This window comes from Monodon monoceros, unplaced genomic scaffold (genome assembly GCF_005190385.1).
Source record: "Monodon monoceros isolate NGI ecotype Baffin Bay Population unplaced genomic scaffold, NGI_Narwhal_1 Super_Scaffold_21, whole genome shotgun sequence".
Lineage (NCBI taxonomy): Eukaryota > Metazoa > Chordata > Mammalia > Artiodactyla > Monodontidae > Monodon > Monodon monoceros.
The window spans coordinates 130,362,643-130,387,739 of record NW_021703778.1 but is presented as its reverse complement, the minus strand read 5'-3'; the positions used below and the strand labels follow the sequence as shown (position 1 = coordinate 130,387,739).

Sequence of the window (25,097 nt, the reverse complement as noted above, 5' to 3'; positions counted from 1 at the left end):
TTTTAAAATAAATGAAACAATTATATAATGTTTTCCTTCCACTTTCAAAACCCATTTTTTGGGGAGCTACTGTAACAAGATTCTAGTCCTTGCATCTTTTACCCTGTCCTCAAATCCTCTGTGGCAGTTTTTGAGTAAAAGTCTTGGCATGCCAGATATTACAGGGATTTCTTGTGTCTCAGATGGTACTCAAGGATGTGTGGTAATAAGTGATTCATTTAGGTTCCATTACACTATAATCCAAGGAAGAGAAAATTGGGTCTGACTTCACAAGCATTGTTCCCTTGTGGCTTTAATCACACATACTTTTGCATATAAGTGAGGGTATTTCCAATGGTTCAACCATTAGGGAATATCTTATTTATATGAGAGAAATCTCCAAAGATTTTCTTTAAAAGGTTATATTATAAAATAACTCCTCAGACAACATTTCTTTTTTTTAAATATTTATTTACTTTTTATTTTTGGCTGCGTTGGGTCTTAGTTGCAACGCAGCTAAGTACGCGGGATCTTCGTTGCGGCGCATGGGCTCTTCATTGTAGCACGGGTTTCTCTCTAGTTGTGGTGCGCGGGCTTTTCTCTAGTTGTGGCACATGGGCTTCTCTCTAGCTGTGGCTCATGCGCTCAGTAGTTGAGGCTTAACGGCTTAGTTACCCTGTGGCATGTGGGATCTTAGTTTCCCGACCAGGGATCAAACCTGCATCCCCTGCATTGCAAGGCGGATTCTTAACCACTGGACTACCAGGGAAGTCCCCGGATAACATTTCTAAAATAGAAGATGGTTATGGTTTTTTGCATATTTTAAAAAACAGGATGTAATCTTCATTTATTAGTTTATAATATATAATGAATTTACCAATATAAAAATTATAATTCACCTATGTTACCCACCCCCCCATACTACTTGTACAGATTTATAACAGATTCTGAACAATTAACATTCTGAATGGGTTAAAACTTCGATTGGGCTTATTTCTATTTATCTTTTATTAGACAATTTATTTAACATTAACCTCATCTAACGGCAATTATGTACAAAAAGACTTGCAACTACTTAGGTGCTCTGTGAAGTTGGATCACGTGGATGGGAACATGGTCCAATTATTTGTCTTTGTATTCGATCTATACCTTGAAACTTTCTCAACCTTATCAACTTTTTAAAATCATAACAATATCTGTGCTATTGAAAATTAACCCTCACCAATAACACTTGGGATCGGTGGAAAAGATCCAGATAACTCTATTTACAGGGCAATAATTTCAGGCTCTGTGTTTACAGTTTTGTAACCTCTACCTGTCTCTCCCATCTTTTTCTTTTTGCGATATGACATAAGCTAATCTTTCCAGGATATACAAATATATGTTACATTGTTGAAGAGCAATCAGATTTTTTTTTCAGAAAAATCCCTTCCTCAAGATATATTCGTACTAGTTTACCTTCCAATATCCAGGTAAGCACATCGTGCTATTCCTGAGGCTTGTTTTATACCGTCCACGCTGATCCAAGTCAAACAGACCTTTAGAGGGTACTGACAATGACGTCTTCATTGAATATGATCGCGGCTAAAGCTTTAGCTCCCTGTTTGCTCTGTAATGCTGTGCCAAGATCTTGGCCTTTAGATGTTTCCAGAATCCCTGGAAACATTACTTATTTGTTTGTGAGTATAAGCCTTAGAATGGGTTTGCATTCACAGCAAAATATGAGGGTGAACAAAGCAGTGTGAATCTCTTACTGAGTTTGAGTTTTTTTTTCTTTACCGAACCACAGGGCTTGGAGCCAGTTAGAAGAACAGAATTTTAAGTAATACTCTCCATTGGTGCTTTTACAGAATATACCAGAATTAAAACAGAGTAAAAGGATTTGCTGTAATAGGATCCACTTTTTAAAAAAATCTTTGGTGTTAACTTTTTGTCCTGAATATTAAAAGTATTAACATTTCTAAATTCTGAGGGATATTGGTAGGAACTATGAAAAAGGACTCACACTGTTTAACTTTCAAAATATAAATTAAAAAACTACTCTTCATATCCTAATCTGATGACTTAAAGAAATCAGCAGGGTATCATATAATAATCCTAACACTCAAAATGGCTTTATTTAAGTATAATAAAGGCTAAACATCATGGTTCTGTCATTAGAAAGGACTACGAATATAGGCAGAAATAACATTTCACAATTTCTATTAGAAGACTTCAAAATAGGACACTAGTCATTGACTCACTTCTATTTTGGCTGCATTTTGAGTCATAGAACAGAAGTATTAAAAAAAAAAAAAGGATCCTTTGAAAAAACAAAGAGAAGAGGAAAGTCAACAGCAAGAAGCAAGCATACCTCCATCATCGGGAACAGGGCTGGGGCGGTTTGTTAGGGAACATGGAAGCCACAATCTCCCTCTCCACTCACTCTCTGGTGTGTGCCAGCCTCGGTGCCGGGCAGGAGGGCACCACAGCGTGTGGAGAGGCAGACAGTTTTGCTGGCTCCCACTTGCTCCTCAGGCCAAAGTCCAGGCAGAACTTGGCCTTGCAGGGTTCCTGTCATCCTGCCAAGCCTCGGCACTCCAGGGACAGTGCTAGGAGAATGCCAGCCAAAACGTGCAGAAGTCACCTCCTTCAAATCCTCTTCCATGTCGGGGGTTAGACTAAAGGATACCCCTTCTGTCAGATCTTATGGTGTTTGTGTACTAGCCAAGGAGAAGTAAGAGAAAGAAAAAGAAAGCAACTTGTTTAACCTCACACAGTAGAAAGGAAAGAATTCTTCAAAAAGTAGTTGATCTGGGAATGGAGCCCAACATCCCAAAATCTCAGCTCAGTTTGCTCTTTTTTCATTCACTGCTGGTTTTTTGGAAATTTAAATGATTATGATCCTGTCTACTGTGGGCCATCATATCATTGCTTTCTCAAACAGAGAGTGGTCCAAAGCCACTGATGCACAAATACAGAATAATCTATGTACCATCAGACAACAGTCAATATGCAAAGCATATTCAGGCATATGCTGAATATGTGTGTCCACATTATAGACACATTTAAAATGCAGGTATTTTCAAAAAGAGGCCCTTATTTTCCATTCTTAAGGCCATAAATAGGAAATATTACTCCAACACCAGATGTGTATGTAGATGCTGTAATAATATTTACATATTATTCCATATACAATATGTAGATGTTCAAAACCAATATGATCATCTCACATACGCATGCAATCTCTTTTCTGAAATAATAAAGACAGTGCATTTCCAGGGAAGGCATATATGAATTTTATTGTACTCTTTTTAAAGAAAAGTGGAAATCATCATCTTATATAATTCTTTCAAATGGATCAACTTAGACAATTTATCAATGCTTCCTTAAATTTTTACACCACACTGCACTCCAACAGGTTTTTGTTTTAAGGTAAACCAGGTTTTTGGTTCTTCCCTGTGGAGAAGTTACTTTCAAGTCAGTGAAAGTTCTTGGCCCATGATTAAAAGTCTTTGCCAATTAGTACTCAACAACTTCAATTCATTTTTTTCTGGTTCAAGATGAGTAGGAGCCTAATAAGGCTGTGATAAAAGGGCAAAAGGCACCGAGAGCCAAAAGCGGATTAATGAGCTCCTCCATTTATTTGTCTTCCTAACAGCTGAACTGTTACAACTATTGACACTCTTCAAAAGGTTCCGCTCTGAACCCCGTCCAGGCACTGCAGGCTCCAATGGACATCTTCAAATCCAGAGAATGGAGGGGCAAGAGCTTCCCCTGTGTGATGCCAAAACCAACAAAGCCCCATGGATCAGGTAATGAAACTTCAGCTTTTCCCCCTTTGAGATTTATTTACTGGCAGCTGACAAGGGGCAAATTCAGCTCGAATTGTGCAGTCAAGGCCCTGTCAAGCTTTTAGAGGCACCCTTGTCTTGAAGCACCTTCATGACTGGCATTTCACTCAAAAGCCCTCGGCACTGGTCCTTAACAGCTTATGACATCACAAAGGACACTCCAGACAGATGCCTACATGGCATCCTGCAGCATTTTAAAAGAGAATTAGTGGTTTTAATTATGGTCGTAGTATGAAAGGGAACCATGCAAGCTCCACAGGAGACCTTTGATCAGACCCTTTTGCTAGTACAATGCCACGGAACTGTGACTATTCCTGGTAAGGGGCCTTTTCTTGCTGAATGACTCACCAGTGATCTTTGAATGCAGACAAGCTTCTAGCCCTCCCTCTTCATTAGTGAGCATTTCTATACAGGGGCCTATATAGTTCTTGGAGTCTAGGAGCTATACAATTGGGGGGAAAAGAATCCCTACAGATTCAGGCCTCTACTTAGGAAGTGCTGAAGGACTCTGAGTGACTTTATTCATTAAAACAGGTTGCTATTAATTAACTGTCATAATAAAATAAAGAACTATTATTTGCATTTCTTACTATGTTCTCTTTAGTAATATGTATAAAAGATGCTTGTAACAGAAATGAATTTATTGAACCACTTCCCCACACCCCCCGAGCCCCTGCCCTTTTTTTTTCCTTTGGCATTTTGGCAGCAGGACTAATTATTGGGCCCAGATTTATGAGCCCAAATGGAAGTAAAACATGAATATAAAATTAATTAAGGAAAGACAAAATCCTTTTTACTTGCCAATCAGTTTAAGCAACTGAAAAAAAAGCAAACAACAATTAGCTTAATTTTTTAGTGATTTCAGAGAATGATCTAAGACAATAAAACCCCAACCTTTTCAAAATACCATTTGGTTGGTATTTAGTTTGAAGTGTGAGATTATGTAACAACCACAGCTACTCAAAAAAAAAAAAAAAAACCAACAGTATTCTAGTATTCTAACTTGAAGCATAACAAGATTCATTCTTAAAAAAAATGATTTCACTTCTCGAAAACAAAGAATGTCTTTGGTATGGTATTAATGTTTGAAGAATTTAATTTCAATCCCAATCCCAATAAGCAGGGCCTTTAAGATTCATGGTCAATATTTTAAGTATATGAAAACAGTTCATTCTCTTCTAGAATCTCATCAAGCAACTCATTTGGTGCAAGACTGTGGAAGTAGGAAGATTTTTCAAAATATTCTCGCTGAAATGCTAATTCAGTAACATGGGCTAAATAGAATTTGCATAAATAGCACATCTCGGTCTCTAACCACCCCCCCCCCCGAAACAGTACGGCTGCACCATGTACTTATATCTGGGAGATGACTTAGGCCCCCATTTTTTTATGCTGTTTCTTTTCTTGGATGAAAAACTTTTAGATTTTGGAAGCCAAACGCCAAGCAGGTTTTTCACAGTTTGCTGTCTCAGCCATTTTTCATATTTCTCAGACTTTGCAGTTCTTTTCTTAGGTGTTTTAGAGCAACTGAAATATCGGCCAGCTGTGGATCATTCTGGGCCTTCTGAGTGTAGAGACGGAAGTGTTTGATGGTTTCAGATAACAAGACTTCAGGGTCTGCACCTCTTTCCCGAAGGCGCAGCATCCGTTCACAGGCGATGGCATAATTCTTATGCCAGTTCACTGGATGTTCCTTTCGTAAATAGACAATCTCCTTATAAAGCTGGAAGACAGCAAAAATGTTGGTATTCCATTGTTATCCCTTGACTTTTTTCAAAAAGAAAAAACAAAACACAGAGAAATTAACACAAGAAAAAAAAATCCAACCAGCCTACAGTAAAAATCTAATTGTTGCTAGGCCATGCAGAAAATGCAAGGATGTTACTATAATTATTACAGTAGCAGGAGGCAAATGTGCTTCATCTAAAACTGCTTCTGGGGTTTTTTGGATGTTGCAGAGGGAACCTAAGACACACTGTGTCAGGACAAAATGCTGTTCCTCCAGAAAGATGTTCTGAGAAAGGGATTTAGTTCTAATTCATGGAAAGCTATTTACTCAACAGGCAGAAAGGATGAAACTCTAAATTTAGCTGTAGGAGAAAAAGATAGCTTTCTTTAGAAAACTGCACGGAAAAAGAACTTGAAGAAATTTAAATTTTGTCCCTCATTTTTACATAAATTTCTCTCTATATTATAAACAACAGTAATAACAATAGCGACAATAAAACACATCAAACAAATCCAGCATCAAACAGACTGGGCATAATAGAATTTAAGAGACATCCTTAAAGTGAGATATTGAAAATCTTCACAGTGTCCTAAAATTACAATTTTCATAGTTAAAACTTTGCCCACAGGAATTCACAGTTTTGTTTTTCAATATCAGAGATAGTATTAATTGGATAGAGTTAGAATCTTTAATATTGATTTTTCCAGAGGAAAAACATCAAAATTTAACAAACCAAAAAGTAGATGCAAATCTACAAAACAGAATATTATACTTGCATATGTGGGAATTTCACAGCCTTCTTGGGGATTATCAAATTGGAGTCAGATCCACAGGCACTTGAGTTAACCAGTAGCCTCCATGAGAGCACAGGACAAGCAATGGTGCTTTCTCCAGGGACAAGGGCTTTCTGAATTAGAACTATACTCATTACATCATCCAGTTGAAAGGGACCCAATTATATTATCTATTTCCCCAACCCCTACTCCAGAGCAGACAAATGTCTACCTAATCTGTTTCAAAACAACATCCCCATAAAAAAGTCCCCAATCCGTATGTGATATGTCATTTTGATATTTAATAACCCTCAGGCCTCAAGCTGCCTTTTAAAGCTATTTTCCCCTTAGTTCTCTTCACTCCATAAAATAGGAGAGTCACCTCGCACTTTCATAGACATCAAAGCTATTAAGTCAGCCTCCTACCCGTTTATTTTCTTGGTAAAATATTCAAAGCTTCTCTACCTTTCCTCATAGTTTTTGGCTTTTTTTTTTTCCCTATCCCTTGCTCCTCTTCCCAAGCCTCCCTCTGATGAGGGACATCTGTAAACTGCATGGCAGGCTGCCCGGAACAAAGTAGGTGCTCAGGAACTGCTCAGGTTCTTTTCTTCCCCAAGTTTTCAAAATCCTGATAAGGTTCTGGAGTGCAAGACAGACGCTAGCACTTCATTTCCCAATGGCTCAAGAGAATAAGAGGCAGCTCATGACCTCCCTGCTTCAGTCTGCAGACAGAACAACAACGCTACCCTTTTCTAGAACATCGACTCATTCTGGATGGCCCATTAGGCCACATGTGCTGTATCTTAAGAAGCTAAGAGTCATTTCTCATCATGTGGAATTACATTTCCCCCTCTAGGCGTGTATCACTGTGACATTAGTGTTAGTGGAACGTATTCTGTCTTGCAGGGGAAATCTTCAATGTATCAGATGTATTCCTAAAGATAACAAAGATCATTCTTGCTCTCCCACTACACCTGAACTTAATGTCCTGTATAAGCTATTGAGCAGGATAATTTAATAATAACAAAAATATCTTTTATAGCTAACAAGACTGTTCTTGAAAAACCTGTACTAGGGGCTGATTTGTGTTGACCCATGGAGTACTTGGCCTCATTTGTCTTGCAAATGGTGTCACACATCTGGAGACATATGTGAAGGAGATACCTATAGACTGCTACAGACTTGTGTTCACTGAACAGAGTAATGCTTACAGGCCCAAAGGGACAATAAATCCATGAATTAGCTTCAGTGGTGGCCTAACAACTGACCATGGAACAGATCACTGATGAGAATATAAAATATTAGTTAAGACTCAGATTTCTCCCAACTAAATACTACTTGTTTTTCACAGAATTATACAGGGTATTAGAGATGAACCGGATATGACCAGGATATGAGAGATAATCTATAAAGTTTACAGTCCACTTTTTTTTTAAAAGAAAAAATAGAGGTCTGGAAAGGTTAACTGGCTCACAGTTGACTGTGAATGGTGGAGCAGGCCTTGAACCTGGACCTCCTGACTGCCAGACAGAACTCCAGCATGCCGCTTCCTATAACTAGTCCCTGGCTGTCCTTGAGTGGGCACCTAGGAGGTTTCCACCTTTGTCCCTGTGGTTCCGTCGTTACGGACTGTCCGCCCTCCCCCACTTTCTCGCTACCCTGCCCCACATGTGCCTGGCCAGTTCCTTCTGATCTTTCAGGATGACACTGCGGTGACATCTCCTCTAGAAGCCTTCCCTCCCTTCCTCACCAGCCCCTCCCCAGAAGGCTGTGCTCATGTGCTGCTCTCTGCTCCCACTGCACCTCTGCAAACCTCTCGTAGCTCTCACGACTGAATTAACTGAGGACCTTATCTTCCACCTCTCTCTCTAGCTTGTGCCTCTTTGACAGCAGGGAATATTCCTGATTGTCTCCATCACAGTATTTGGTACAGACTGGGTGCTCCATAAATGCTCCGTGAGTGAATGAATAAATGAATAAACAATGGACCAATGAGCACAAAATTGAGGAGTAAAATCTGTCATACCAGTTGGACATCATGCAATTTTGACTCAGCACCAAACAAATGCCCTGGCTGAGTAGATCTACAGCAGCCCAGAGACAGCAGAAATACCTCCTCACTTGCTTAGACATACAGCTCCTGGGCTCTGTTCTTATTGGCCTTCGCCAGGATGTCTATTTCCTACACAGCAGGCTCCAAGACTATCTCTGAAGGTGATGAACAGCCCAGTGCTATAAATCTCAGAAAAGCAGGGACTTGTTAACATAGTGCTACAGCAAAGCAGGCCTCTGCTCTGGACTCCCCTTGCCATCACAGAGGACCAGCTAAGCAAGAGCCTCAGTGTGGCTGGATGTGAAGGCTGTTTGGTTTCCTGGGGCCACATCAGAAGACAGAGCCACTCTCCATGACCCTTTATCTCTCTCATAAAATCCCAACCAGGGCTTCCCTGGTGGCACAGTGGTTAAGAATCCGCCTGCCAATGCAGGGGATATGGGTTCAAGCCCTGGTTCAGGAAGATCCCACATGCCCCAGAGCAACTAAGCCCGTGTATCACAACTACTAAGCCTGCGCTCTAGAGCCCGCGAGCCACAACCACTGAGCCCGAGTGCCACAGCTACTGAAGCCCGCGCGCCTTAGAGCCCGTGCTCCACAACAAAAGAAGCCACCACAATGAGAAGCCTGTGCACAGCAACGAAGACCCAACGCAGCCAAAAATAAATAAATAAAAATAAATAAATAAAAATTAATTAATTAAAAAAAAAAGAAATCCCAATCAGCCACGGCCCGATCATTTCAAGTGCAGCCAGGGTCATGATTTTGCGTAGAGGGCAACCCATCAAAACTTGTTTCTTTTTTTAAATAAAGCCATCATATTAGTTTCCTATTGCTGTTGTAACTAATCACCACAAATGTAGTGGCTTGAAACAATATAAATGTATTATCGAATACTTCTAGGGGTCAAAAGTCATAAAAATGAAGGTTTTTGTAAAATCAGCAGGGCTGTGTTCCTTCTGGAGGCTCTGGAATCTATTTCTTTGCCCTTTCCAGCTTCCAGAGGCTGCCTGCACTCCCAAACTTGTGGCCCCTTCCTCCATCTTCCAGGCCGTACGTGTGGCAATCTTTTAAGTCTTTCTCTCTGACCTCTGCTTGCAATGCCACATCTCCTTCTCTGACTCTGACCTTCCTGCCTCCTTCTTCTAAGGACCCTTGTGATTACGTTGGGCCCACCCGGAAAATCCAGGATAATCTCCCCACCGCAAGATCCTTAATCACATCTGCAAAGTGCCCTTTGCCATGTAAGGCCATGTATTCATAGGTTCTGGAGATTAGGACATGAACTTCTTTCATTAATCTGCGGACCACAGCCACTTTAGATATTATTTGTGATACACATGACTATTTTTCCATTTATACTGCTTTATAATGCCAAATAAAGCTGGAAACAGAAAAGTAAAAACTCTGCTGTGATCCCAAACAGCCATCCCAAACTTTCTCCATCCCAAACAGCCACCACCCTCCCACCAAATAAATTTATATATGTAAAAGTACAACATACGTCATACGCGTGAGTGTAGAGCTGAGCTTTCACATTTGAAGGCAAACTTGCAGTTTCTGCCAGGTTAAAGATGAAGAACGGTGTTTTCATCCTGGGAGTGGGAGGGTGTTCATGTCAATTTTACATTCAAAGCTAAATCTGCCAGACTTTTCCATTGATAAGGAACATACAAAACCATTTATTGTATTCTTTTCACTTCTCTCGTATTAATGGTTTACTCTGAACCAACGGTAATCCTCCCCCGCCATCCCAAGACACTGCACTCACACCTAGTGCCAAATCTTAGAAAAAAGCTTATGTTCATCATCCCTACTGTACATCATCTTCCCTCCAGATGTACATTTCATTATGCAAGAGCAGCTAGGAGGCGGAGACTTGCTGAGTTTGTCAGCATATCCCTGAAGGTACCCATCGCGACAGTTCATGCCATGTGTGACCACTTCTTCAAAGATGGCTGGACTCTTTGACCACATGAACTCATCCAAGTTGTAGTCAGCACACCAATTAAATCAATACCTACCTGAATAATGACCTGCTTTCTTCTTTTATGTGATTTCTCCCCCAGCTTTCCCGCATTCAATCACAGTGAGGAATTGTGGAGACATTCGGTGTATCTTTGATTAGTTCTTCAAAGCGACTATTTGTTCCTATAACTGGGCTGATAACTTGCAATATGCAATTTGCTGACTTTTTCAAAAACACTACTGCAAAAACTGTATCTTTTTTGTAATTGTTGTTTTGTCAAGAACCATTTCTTAGCAATTTTTTTTTTAAGATTTTTTTAATGTGGACCGCTTTCAAAGTCTTTATTGCATCTGTCACAACGTTGCCCCTGCTTTATGCTTTGGCCCTTTGGCCGCGAGGCATGCGGGATCCCAGCTCCCCAACCAGGGATCGAACCCGCACCCCCCGCACCAGAAGGCAAAGCCCCAGCCACTGGACCACCAGGGAAGTCCCTCTTGACAATTTTTTTAAAAAACCTCTTTAAATGTATGTAAGCCCTTTACACCCTAACTCAATTCTTGGTGCAAAGCACAGTCCCTGGCCCAGAGTGGGCATCAACGCATTTTTACTGGAGGAAGCACTTCATACTTGGTACCCCTGTCTGCATCACTTAAGACTTTTACATTAATATTTAGGCCAAAGTCTGTTAGTGTTAGATGTTTTGAGTATTTTAAAAGAATGACAGGAACCCAGAGAGTCAAGAGCGTCACCATGAAGTGTTTGTTCCACACAGGAACAACAGGAAAGTACAGTATCTATGAATAGTCAGATCTCTTTGAACATGTCTGTCTGTTCCACTAGACTGAGCTCCGTGCGAGTAGGAACTGTGTCATATTCATATGTGTAGCTTCCATGCCTAGCACAGTGCCTGGTCTCTAGGAAGTTTTCAATAAGTGCTTAAATAATTAACTAGCACATTACACATGGAGACAGGGTTGTAATTATCAACTTCTCCTCAATCAATTACACTCACTTTGGTTTAGTTGAGATAGGAGAGCATAGGAATTAGGAATGTTCCAGAGTCAGACAGATGTGAGTTTTGGACTCTATTGGTAGAACTATGTGGCCTTGGACAAGTAACCTCTCTACCTCCGGTTTGTTCTTTTGTAAAACGGGGATAATAATAACTTCTTCACAGGTTATCGTGAGGATGAAATGAGATTATGCATGGGTAATGATTAGTACAATGCCTCAAACAAAATAATTGCTCATAAGTATTATTTTTATGATCCCCACGCACCACTACTCCCCAGGTGAAAAGCGCCAGAGGCTCTTCTGCTGCATTACAGACTGCAAACACACACGTGTACATTATTCACCTGGCTTGCCACATCTCTTCATTGGCCACAGATTCCCAGGAAGATGGAGCAAACCTGCAGTTACAAGAAAACGGTAACATGTTTCTGCTAGCTACCTTTATTGCTGTGGACATGTAATTCTTGTTTTATAATCTTACAGGGCAAATAAAATAGGCTGCATCCTGAAGTACTGATAGAGACCAAAATAACAAACTTATTCTCCTAGAAAAATTTGATCATTAGGAATTTGAGGTTTGGGTAAATGTATTCTTAATCTGCATAACGAGCCCCAGTGCCTCATGGGGGCAAACTAAAGATTAGTGGGAAGAGGCTGGAGGCATTTGGGGAGCCAGCTGTTCCTAAGAACTGTCAGGTGGGCGATGGGGCAAGGGTGAGGCCTGGGTCACTCTATGGACACAGCTAAGAGCCACTGAGCTGTAAAGAGAGGGGACTCCTGGCTTGGATAAATCATTGCTGGAGCTAGGATGCTGCTCCAAAAACACTGGCTGAACCATTTGCTGATTTTTTTTCACTTAATTAAAATTTCTTTTATTATGTATCTATTTTGACAGAATGGAGATAATGAGTGATGCCATGTACCTGTACTGTTGTTAGCTGTTTGGAGAACAGGTGATTTTCTAACTTTTCCTCACAATGGTCACAGAGTACTTTTTTTTTGGCCGCACCGTGCAGCTTGTGGGATCTTAGTTCTCTGACCAGGGATTGAACCTGGGCCACGGCAGTGAAAGCGCTGAGTCCTAACGACTTGACTGCCAGGGAATTCCCGTCACAGAGTACTCTGAGGTAGAACTACTTATCCAGCTCTCGCTGGTGCACAGCAATGTGGTCTATTTGCTCATATTGACTCAAAAAACTTTGGTACCATTTGTTCATATGATCTTGACTGTTGTTCTTAAATTATAAGCAATAATTATCTAATCTTTGAATAATTCATAATTTAAAAACAGGCAATGGAGACACCTATCTTCAGATGGTGACTCATCTTCCATATGGGAGAGAGTCAAGTCTAGGTAGAAATGCTTCCAGGAAGACTAATCATGCCCAAAACGACAGACCAAGGCTGATGACAAACAACTGAAGAAAAAGTTACTCAAATCCCAGGCTTCCCTACAGAGAAGTGATCTGCCATTCTTGAAGGAAAAAAAATATGAGTTTATGCAGGTGGAAACTATCATGGGCAACAGGGTGAGTGCCTTTTAAAGCTCTGTTGCAGTTAATAAATCTCTTCCACTTTTAGGCTCTAAGCTACAGGATGGTGGACCGTGTAGCATTACAACAGCTGGAGGTGGACGGCGGCACACGTTTAACTACTGTGGTACCCAATCAACCACCACCGCCCTTCCTCCATCTCCAAGCCTGAGGACAAGAACTATATGTTCTCTTTCTCTATTACAATACTCTGTGGGCAGCAAATAACAATATTAACTAGTAATAAAAAAACACAAAATACATCAAATAATTAAAAGGCATCTCAAAATTTAGTAAGTTTTTTAGGCACACAAAATGGCTATACACTGATGAAAACCATAACTGCTCTCCATACCTTCCATAGTCTTCAGTCCAGTTATAGATGTTTCTCGTAAGTTTAATCCACTCCTCAGGGTTGAATACAATCTCCGAAGAAACTAATTTGTCACAAGAACCCCATGGCCAAAGTGAATAGTTCTTTTTCCACGTTGGGTCGCCTTCATGAATTCCTATGCAAACAAATGTTTCTTTTCTATTGAAAACAGAAAAATATGCATTTTTAACTTAAAGTTCTAAATGTTAAAGTATAACTCATGAAGGGTCATTTCTGACTCTTTAAACCTTGGTTACCAATAAACCATTTGTGAACACTTTGGTTTATTTAAATCTCTCCCAAATAGATTGTTTTAAATTTACATTGAGGGACTTCCCTGGTGGTGCAGTGGTTGGGAATCCACCTGCCAATGTAGGGAACACAGGTTCGATCCCTAGTCCGGGAATATCCCACATGCCGCGGAGCAACTAAGCCACCACTACTGAGCCTGCGATCTAGAGCCCGTGAGCCATAACTACTGAGCTCGCATGCCACAACTACTGAAGCCCGCGCGCCTAGAGCCCGTGCTCCACCACAAGAGAAGCCGCCGCAATGAGAAGCCTGCGCATCACAACGAAGAGTAGCCCCCGCTCGCTGCAACTAGAGAAAGCCCGTGCACAGCAACAAAGACCCAATGCAGCCAAAAATAAATAAATAAATTTACATTGATATTAGTGTAAAAAAATGCTGTTTGGGAGGTTGAGGCGAAGCACACAGACATAAATGATAAAACTACCGTTTGTGACACTGTAAGAAATCACTTGGGGATAAGCACTGTTACAAGGAATGCTTCTGTGGCTCTGCCTCACGTGTAAATATACATATTATTTGATACCTTTAAAATTTTATAGGTGGAAATATGTCTTCATAGTAGTAGTAGTACTACTACTACTACTAATCTCTCCTTCCTCAAATTTCCATTGCATTTTATTTTTAATCTCTTTTAACATTATTTTATTGAACTTGTTATCTTCATTTATAAATCTTTCTGAGAAGCCCAGAAGCATCCTGAGGATAGGCTCTCTATCTCTGAATTAATTCGAAATCCCACATAGCACGATGCATAGCTAATGCAGAATATTTGCTGAATAAAATTAATTAGATTTGACTAACTATTAGCATCTTCAAATCCTGCAAAAATTCGTAATAGAAATGGTTTAAATAAGCCTGGCTCAAAAACATTATAATTGACTGGTTCTATTCCAATTTTTGGTGTATACCTTAACAGCTATTACCAAGTAGAAAAAAAAAGGAGCATATTAGGAGCAATTACTTGAAAGTAAAAACTTCATGAACTTTGAAACAAGACACTTCTGGCTTAGATTATGGATTTTTTCCACCACGTATTACCTCTATGATTTTGGGGAAATCACTTAATTACCTGTGTCTGGTCTCCTCATCAGTGAAATTGGCATGAACTACCTTTCACAGCTGTTTAAGATTAAATGAGATATCTGACATAAAGTAAAACACAACAGAGTTCTGGTTCTAGAGTAGATGGAGTCATCGTATTCTATTCTGTCTCTCTCACTGCACACAACTATAATTTCTGAACAGAAGACCTAGAACAACTATCTGAAGACTCTGAAAAGTAAATGGTAGAAAGATTGAAGGAAGAAAGCAGAATTCTTAAGTTCCACCAAATCCGCAGTGAGTTTATCCCTTTTCCCCTTCCAGGATTACCTGGCCTGGACTCAAAGGAAGCCTGAAACCCCAAAGTACATACCAAGTAAGGACAGAAAGAACTCCAAGAAAAGCCCGGCCGCCTCCCTTTTTCCCAGTCCAAAGGGCAGGAAAAGGAACTTGTACGGACTGGGGAGAGCAGAGGAAATCCCCAGGATGTTTTCCCTTCTTTCCTTCCCTGGGCACCGGGCAATACTGTGCCAGCAGCAGCACAGTTACAGCAGTGGCAGCTGGGCAGGTCCCTATAGCTCTGAGGAAGGGGAACACTTCTCACTAATCAGAGGAGCTGTGGTTCCAAAGGTTGGGAGCAAATTCCTATTACTCCTCGACTGGGTGAACTTGAAGACAGATCAAGAGAAATTATACAATTTAAACAAAGAGAAAAAATATTGAGAAAAATGTACAGAGTTTAGGCACCTGTGGGACAATATCAAAAGGTCTAACATTGGTGTCATCAGAATCCCAGAAGGAGAAGAGAAAGAAGGTGGGGCAGAAAAACTACTTAAAGAAGTAATGTCAGGAAGCTTCCAAATTTTGTGAAAGACATAACCTTTCAGATTCGAGATACTCAGTAAATCCCAAGGAGGTTAAACTCAAAGAAAGTCATGCCCAGATACATCATAATCAAACTGCTGAAAACTAAAGACAAATAGAAAATCTTGAAAGCAGCCAGAGAAAAACAACACATTTCACACAAGGGAAACAATGATTTGAATAACTGCAGATTTCTCATCAGAAACCATGCATGTCAAAAGGATATAAAATAACATTGTTAAGGTGGTGGGGAAAGAAAAGAACTATCAAGCCAGAATTCCATATCCAGAAATATCCTTCAAAAATGAAGGTGAAATAAAGACATTTTCAGATACAGGAAAACAAAGAGAATTCACTGCTAACAGTCTTGCTCTAAAAGAAATGCTAAAGGACTAATTTCAGATGAAGAGAAATGATACAAGAGGGCAGCTTGGAATATGAGGATTGAAGGAAGAGCAACAGGTCTGGTAAATATGTGGACAAATATTTTAGATTATCTTTTCTCTTAGATTTCAAAATATATGTATGAGGGTTGAAAACAAAAATTATCACACGTCTAATATATTTGACAACTCAAGCAAAAGTGGGGAGGTTAAAGGAACTTATATGCCACTAAGGTTTCTACAGTTCACTTGAAGTAGTAAGTAGGTTGTAAAAAGTTAAGTATGTCTGTATACTGTAATTCCAAGAGCAACCACTGAAAAAATTTACCAAGAGACATAGTAAAAATAATTTAACATGGAATACTAGAAAAAAATCAAAGTATCCCAAAGAAAGCAGGAAGGGAAACAGTGGAATGAAAAACAGAGAAACAAACAGAAAACAAATAGTAAAATGATAGATGTACATCTAAAACATATCAATATTTACATTAAATGCAAATGATCTGAATACACAATGAAAACATAGACATTGTCAGAATGGATAATAAAACAAGAGCCAAATATGTACTGTCTACAAGAAACCCACTTTAAACGTGACATAGGTGGTTAAAAGCAAAAGGATAAAAAGAGAAATACCATGAAAACACTAATCAAATTAAAACCAACCAAAAACCCAGAAGGATGTTTTTGTAAGTATAGAAAAAGGTGCAAATGCAATTCAACGAAGAAAGAATAATGTTTTCAACAAATGATATTCATATGCAATAAAAGACCTTTGTTCTAAGCAATACCCTTGCAAAGTTAACTCAAAAGGGGCCATTGATCTGAAATGTAAAGCATAAAACTATAAAACGCTTAGAAGAAAACATGAGAGAATCTTTGTGACCTGGTATTAGGCAAAGAGTTCTTAGATATGAGATCAAAAAGTATGATCTATAAAATAAAAAAATGATAGCTGGATTTCATCAAAATAAAGAAACTTTTATTTGCAAAAGACACTTTGAAGAGAACAAAAAGACTGGGAGAAAATATTTATGAATCACGTATTTGACAAAGGATTTGAATCTAGAATATACACAGAACTCTCACAACTCAATAGTAAAAAAAACAAACAATCCAGTAATCCCACTCCTAGGTATGAAAACATATTTACACACAAACGTGTACATGAACGTTTATAGCAGCTCTATTCACAAATGCCTCAAACTGGAAACAACCCAAATGTCCTTCTACAGGTGGATGGATAAACTGTAGTACATCCATACAATGGAATACTACTCAGTAACGAAAAGGAATAAACTATTGATATACAACAATAACTTGTATGGATCTCCAAGGCATTATGCTAAGTGAAATATGCTGATGTCAAAAAGTCACATACTTTATGAGTCCATTTATATGACATTCTGGAAAAGTTAAAACTATAGGAACAGAGAATAGATCAGTGGTTGTGAGAGTTAGGGCTTCGGGGACAGTATGATGACACAGGACAGTGAAAGGGAGTTTCTGGGGTCATGGATGTGTTCTGTATCCTAATTGTTCCTACCCACTTGGCAAATTCTTACTTAGCCTTTAAGTTTCCAACATTTTATCCATACCACTATTATCATGCTTGCCAGCTGATACTATAACTTATCAGTTTCATGTTTAAGGTACCACTTGACACCTCTCTGAAAGACTGTGACAGCAGGGATCACACCTATACAGCTAGTATAGGTCTTGGGACATTTTGAATACCCAATATTTATTAAATAAATACTGCATGAATGCCCCTGGGAAGAATTAATTGCTTCCTCATCCATGCTCCCAGAACACTTGGCTTATACTGTCAATTAAATCATCTATTTAGTAAACACACATTGAACATTTACTGTGTCTCACACTTTACAAGGCTTTGTTAGTATAGAGCTTATGCCATCATATTATGGCCAATTGTATTCATATCTGTGTATAGATACAACTAGATTGTAGTCTTACTTAAATCTGGAACTGTCTCACTTTATTGCCTAATACAAACTGGTACATAGTATGTTCAATTAATGTTTATAAGGTTGAATTAAATAAAATTCACCAAAAAATGCTGATTTGGAGATGTTAATTGTTAACATTTTATTCCACAATAGAACAATTAAATATTACTCTCACAGCACATTTATACCTATCACCTTCATATTACTTCATGAGCCAGAGTAAACTTCAGGCTCTGAACACCAGAAGTACCACATCATTAGGTTCTTGGTAAGGGATAGTTTAACTTTTACAAAGAATTTCTGAAGTCCCCTTTATAAGAGAATAGAAATTATGAAATAAGTTTTCTTCTTCACGCTCTGGACAATCCCAAGCATTTCACGGACAGGAAAAATGTTCAACACTCTACCACTGAAGGAGTTATTTATTCTTGATCTTAACTATGAATAATTTTATGTTCTCAAGTATAGAATTCACAATTCTCATATGTTATCTCAGCCAACATAACTGTAGGTGTTTTTCTTATTTATAAAAATGGCTTATCCTTTAGAAAAAAATCCTTAAGCTATTTTTATATAGTGATTATTCCTGGAAAACATTTGCATTAAACTTAAAAGGGGGCCATGGTGTTGATCAGGGGGAAACTATAATTGCTTGCGATCTACCTGCAATGATTTCAAGTAGGCAGGCACATCTCCAATTTCTCTGAATTGTACTAAGATCTTATTTGCTATTCTTGCTAATCTGTCTTTATTTTTCTTTTACCCAGAACAATAACATTTATTTCTGCCTGGCCTCATTTATGCACAGATATTCAATTTAATTGCAGAGATAATCTCACCGGTGACAGGGAAATAGGTGTAGAAAATTGGTCTTTTGGATGAAGCACAGCTGCTACATAAACAATTTTAGAAAAGCTTAAGATTTTAGAAAAGCTATTATATGAGAAGAGTGCTTACAGTTTATTTACTTCAAGAAAATGATAAAGATTAAATGTGACCATTCCACTAGGTAATATTCCTTCCACAGGATTCCACCGGTTCCCAGGAAATTTGACGCCTGGTAAATGCTTTGCCATCTTGGGTAAATACCACTCATAAGTCATCACCTGCCAGAAAGATGAAATATGGTATCATGCTTTTAGTATGTTTCTTTAAAAAGAATCAAGTTTACCAGGGACAAGGAAAAGGTTCTAAAATGTGGAGGTACTCATTAAATATAAACATGACTGAAAAGTACATACAAATGCAACTGAGGTATGTGCACTGACTCTTCTAATGCCTTGACCTTAGGTTTCACGCCTTCAGTTGTAACTATCAGCCATCAGTAAAAGCAGCAACTCGTTTCACTTACCTCCATGCATTTGCCAGACGACCCAGAAGGACCTCCTGCTCTCATGCCTAGAGAGGGTACTGAGCGTTCGGAACCAGCTTAAACACCACTGCCTCTCAGATGCCCTCCCCAGGTCCCATGCTCTTATAGCACTTTGTACCTACCTCAGTTAGTTCTTAGCCTATTCCTCACTAGACTGCAAGCTCCCACATGAAAAGGGCTGTTTTCATCTCACTGCCTCTGCGCCTATCACATTGCCTGGCACAGAATACTTCCCAAACTATGTTTGCTGGACCTGAAATGTCTTTCTGATGGCCAGACTAGACAACCTAGGCAAAATACAGAGACGTGTCATTACTCTGTTCTTTCATTCATTCATTCACTCAAAAAACAAGTATTGCTCACCTATAATGAAGAAGATATCAATCCCTGCCCTTGAGAAGCTCAATTATATGATAACCTAGGCCTCAAAATTAAAAACCCTTTGGCTAAATTATCTGAATTTATTAGTAGCTCCAAATTAATTACATAGTCTTTTGATTAAAATAAATCATTATATCAAAATTTTTTTCTTAATTCTATACTTAATATATACTTCATTCTATACTTCTATATGTACAGATTTCTTTTTTTTTTTTAAAGAAAAGACTCCTATTTACACCTTCAAAGCTTCATTAAGTTTGGATATCATCGTTTGAGCAATTATGCTTATGTTTTTCTTGTCTATACAAGTCATTTAACTAGAAGCGACAAATTAGTTTTAATCTAAGTGTACACTGTAAATACTCAAAAAATACTTACTGAATTAGAGTTTATTACCCAATAGTTTCAGTTCTTGGGTATAGTAACATTAACTACCCACTGTGTGCTATGGCCTTACTCTTTCTAATTTAATTCTCATAATAACCTTATTATGTGAGAATAATTAAGTTATATCAGACACTGTTGATTGCCCACTCAACAGCCAATCCTTTCCAACTAACACAATCCCGGCTTTAATCAGGTAGTTCTAGTCATTCTCCTTTGCTAGTGAGTAGTTTAGGAGTGGTCAAGTGACCCAATACTGGTTAGTGGGGCCCAAGTAGAGGTCTGCTGGGGGCATCTGGGGTACATGTTACTCCCAATACAGAGAGAGAGAGAGAGAAAGAGACCCCAGGAGAAGCACTTTGCATGTGATGTTTGGAACCAGGCATCCATCAGTTCAAGAGACCTGCAGAAAAGCTGCCCCAGAACACTGTCATCATGGAACTGCTTGTATTATCAATCCTAAAACCTCCTCTCTCCAGACTACTTGTCTTATGAGATTAAAAACTCCATAGTTTAAGATACTCTTTAGTCAGGGATTTTGTTCCTTACATTCAAAAGCATCCTAACTTACTTATCTAATGATCATTTCCATTTTATAGATAAGGAAACAGAAGCTCTGAGAGGAAAAATCAATAGACCCAAGTCACACATCCAAGGAAGTTAGAGGATGAGGACTTGAATTTGGGTCTAATTAACTTTGAAATCCAAGCTTCTCAATCATAGTAGCTGTCATCCCAAATAGTATTTAAAATCATATTATGATACCATATTTTCAACAAATGATCTAGCTTTGGTCAGATGCTAGACTGAAGATCAAATTAATCATTTGTGTACATGATATAAATGCAAACTCCTTCTAAAAATATGTGTAATTTTCAAATTTCCCTATATTTTCAAATCTGTTTATAGTGTTCTCAAAAAATTTTAATTATTCATTAATTGAATGAAATTTATTAAGTATTGTGCCTAATAGTTTGCTCAAACTAAATGTATTTTTTCAAGGTTAAGAATTTCTCTTTTCCTGACAACCGTTCTAAAAACACCAGAGAAAGATTTGTTCCCTTTAACTATTTATGGCTTAAACAATAAACCCTATAGTAGTTTACATATATTTTTTTCAGTTCAAGAAGATTGTTTTAATAGACCTTGAAATTTTCACAAGTCCTCTCCAAAAATACTTTTGTCTTAAGATCAAAAAAATTTACAAATAAATTCTATAGCAGAATTGTGGTTAATAATTTCTATTTTGCATGAAATGTATACCAACCTGCAGTATGACTTATTTTATAGTCAGCCTAATTTAATTTAATCCCTGGATCACTGGGAAGTGCTAGTTTGAATGGTTGAGTTAGCTGGATGTAAAAGAACAATTTAAAAATAAATTTACAACACAACATTGTCATGGTCTGTCACGTGAACTACAGACCTAGGATGCTGTTTGAATCTAATATGAAACACATTAATTCTTAGAACATTCAGTTTAAAAAGGAAAGAAGCAACTCATGACTTTTCCTATAAGTTAAAATAAATAAAAGAATGTGATATATATTTTACCTAAGAGTGACCACAGAAACTACCCACTCAATGTTTAAAAGAAATAGTTCTTTAAAAAACATGTTTTAAAACGATGGCTACTACTATATTCTAAGTGTATCTTTCATATACTTACTTCCTGATCCACTAATGAAATATCTGGCCTCAGTCCCTCACAATAATGCATGTAACGGAGAGAATTCCCTGGCAGATCTCCTCTGAGTAAGATAATTGCATCATGAGGCATAGAGGCTAGAAGATTCTTTGCAAACTTATCGATCACATAGTTGGTCCTTTGGTCACAAATGCTAAATAAAAGGATTACAAAATATTAAAATAGCAACACATTGTTTTAGTTTTAATAAGACTGGGCTTATTTCCTGCTCCATTCCTTTCCCATCACACAATCTACATTTAGTGCTTTAAAATATTCTAACATATCTTCTAAGAGGATGCATATATTTGAAAAGGGAACACTATTAACTGGGAAAAAAAAAAGAAGGAACTAATTGTGCAATTGAGAAAACTCAGCATACTGCTTTAATTCTGGAATTCATTATCATTTCCATAAAAAAGGGAATCAGTTAGTGGTCAATAATAAGTACTTTTTTTCCTAAAAGCATATCCAATTTCACTAAAAAGAAGTAACGTTTCTGATTCCACTTGGAGTTTAAGGTAATTTCATGTTAATTCCATTTAGCTCAAAGGAATTTTCAGAAATGCAAAAGGAAATCTGCCAGTTTCTGGCATAAATTTGCACGTTTGTCTGACTCTCTTGCACATAGAGGTTGATCCTTTCCACCACTTCCCTGGACCAAAGACTCCCTGTGTTCCCCTCTCCCTTCTAGACTGAGAAATCACTAGAGAATGAGACCAATGAGAAAGAAGGGAAGGAATAATTTGTTGAGATGTTTACTTCTCTCCAGGCATTATTTGCCATTGCCAACAACAGCAGTACAACTCTTTTCAGGGATGAAGTGGACTTTCTAACTTCAAAGAAAAAACTGGCATGAATTCTGAGAGCTTTCCATGAAAAAAGAAAAAGAATACAAGAAAGGAAAAGCATCGAAAAACAGAAGAAGCAATGTCTTTCCTGTTATTATCAGGTCCATTACATGTAATGGTACTGAAAAACACAGCCTAAAGTTGAATCACTGGGTTAGCATCACAAAGCAAATGAATACTTCCGGGAACAAAATATTATCCTTGCCTTTGTAACTGATGCAACCATTTTCTACTGTGATTCCCTACATTGCAGGGCAATGCCTCACATTTTGCCATCCAGGAAAGTTGCTGTCTATTCCATTCACCTGGGGTAAAAAAAGAATCAAAACAAAACCAAACCACCCAGTCTGTGCAGGCATCCCTGGTGTGGAACTGGAATTGCCCTAAAGACCTGAGCCACGAGAAGACTGGGATAAAAAAGGGTGAGTGGAACTTCCCTGGTGGCACAGTGGTTAAGAATCCGCCTGCTAATGCAGGGGACACAGGTTCGAGCCCTGCTCCAGGAAGATCCCACATGCCGCGGAGCAACTAAGCCCATGTGCCACAACTACTGAAGCCCGCGCGCCTAGAGCCCGCGAGCCACAGCTACTGACCTCGTGCGCCTAGAGCCGGTGCTCCGCAACAAGAGAAGGCACCGCAATAAGAAGCCCTCGCACCGCAATGAAGAGGAGCCCCCGCTCGCCATAACTAGAGAAAGCCTGTGCACAGCAACAAAGACCCAGTGCAGCCAAAAAACCAAATAAATAGTTAAGGTTTTTTTTTTTTTTAAAAAAGGGTGGGAAACACCCTATGGGCTCGGCAAACCCTTCTTGAACTTGGAGTTGTATCTGGGACCTGCATCCCCTTCCCACAAGGCCTCCTGGTGACACAGCCTTCCTAACACCGCCTCTTCCTCAGTATTATAAAGAACATCAGTTTTTCAAGTTAAGTTGAAAGGGGGAGTGTAACCTTTTAAAGTACCAATCAAATCTCAGTGTAACAAAACTCCAATGGACTCTTCCACTTCCGTAATGTTTACTCAATACTGCCGCAAATAAATGAACTATCATCTAAACTTTTACATCTTTTATGTTAGACTGAAGTTTTCATTATAATGGTTATTAAGCAGATTTTGAAAAACACATATAATACTAATAATGCATCAGGGCTAAGAAACTTCTAGAACTTTGATTATTTAAAATACTTAATATACACTACTACAGAGAGTACAAGATAAGGGCCAAGGATTACTCAAAAGACGAAATCTTTGAAGCATAAAGTGAATTATTTTAGGGCATACAAAAAAACCCCAAATGTCTTTAGTCTCCATCTAAGTGGTATTTCAGATCATGGAATTTTAGGTACACTCCAGATTCTACAAAGTATCTCTAGGATTCCTTAGTGGAAAATATACAGAGTGTTTACATGCACCAGCCAAAACCTTGTTTGCAATGGCCTGAAACTACACATCACTCATGCTGAGATTCTTGTTCAAAAGTTTAAGAACCACTGCATTCAGACCAAGCTGTCTCACTTTGAAAACTAGTGGAAGGTAAAAGTAAGACAAACCCCTAGAATCTAAATATCCAAATGCCTCTGGCTTGAATGCTACTTTTCATAAAAATAACCATGTGTTACCTATAATTAGAATATATTTGGTAAATTACAAAAAGAGTTGCTGAAAGCCATTCCAGACACTGAAGCCCATTGGTGTTCAGTACTCGGTTACTCTCAGAAACAAGTGCAGCCAAACCGATGCCAGCGAGGACAGCCACCACTGCATTGCTCTGCATCCAGAACCGTTCCACCTGTGAAAGAGGCATGCAAACAGTGCGTCCAGTTGACTGGTTCATGCAATCAATCAGGTATTTATATATTTTAAAAATATATTGCATGTATATAGTTGCTTATCCCTGTGTCATTTAGGTATTCTTAACTGACTTCTCCAACCTAACTCCATGTCATTTTATTTTTCAATTTTCAAGCATTCCTCCTTCCCTGTTTGACGTGTGGATCTCCCTTTTTGGATCCACACATTCTTTTCTATACTACAAACTTCATCTTGAACTCTTTATTCTAACATTCAAAGCAGAAGAGGTGGAGAAATGCTTTTGCTTAACTCCTGATGTTTCCTTCCACGTAGAGAAGCTCCACTAGTATAACACTCCTGGCCTCTCTCTACCCTCACTTATTTCTTCCTGAAGGATTGTAGGGACTGAGCTGACTGGGGAGTTTGGGAGCTGGGACTGGGCCTGCATAGCCCTCCTCTTTCCTCTCTCTTCCTCTTGGAAGTGAGCCGCCCACAGGAAGTACTTGTCCAGGGGAAGACTCTGGGGTGAGGTGAGCTGGGGAGGGGAGAGGCCTGCCCTGTGCAGCACTGCCTGTGACTAGTCCATTCAGGGATGCAGGATGAGGAGACTGCCTTCCCCACAGATATTAACCACATTCTCCAATCTCAGCATTATGGGTAACAAAGGTGATTCTCCCACCCAATGTACTGGTTTACCGTGTTCTCAACTGATTCAGAACTCGGGTGCTCAAGTAAGGTATTATTCATCAGGCCTCTTGAACACACACACACACACACACACACACACACACACACACACACACACACA

General features: G+C 38.9%; 1 protein-coding gene across 2 annotated transcripts in view; it reads right to left on the bottom strand.

The window, feature by feature from the left end:
* Positions 1 to 3,233: 3,233 nt before the first annotated feature.
* TMEM260 (transmembrane protein 260) overlaps positions 3,234 to 25,097 on the bottom strand; it is a 60,641-nt gene continuing 38,777 nt past the window's right edge. The window contains exons 10-16 of one of the 2 annotated variants that reach the window (XM_029237973.1): positions 24,118 to 24,287; positions 21,632 to 21,803; positions 18,783 to 18,931; positions 13,238 to 13,414; positions 11,695 to 11,748; positions 9,872 to 9,962; positions 3,234 to 5,535 (exon numbers count right to left, since the gene is read on the bottom strand). In XM_029237973.1, coding sequence (XP_029093806.1) covers positions 5,281 to 5,535; positions 9,872 to 9,962; positions 11,695 to 11,748; positions 13,238 to 13,414; positions 18,783 to 18,931; positions 21,632 to 21,803; positions 24,118 to 24,287 — 1,068 coding nt within the window. In that variant the 3' untranslated portion in view covers positions 3,234 to 5,280. The remainder of the gene's footprint in view (positions 5,536 to 9,871; positions 9,963 to 11,694; positions 11,749 to 13,237; positions 13,415 to 18,782; positions 18,932 to 21,631; positions 21,804 to 24,117; positions 24,288 to 25,097) is intronic. The other variant, XM_029237974.1, reaches the window with a different exon arrangement.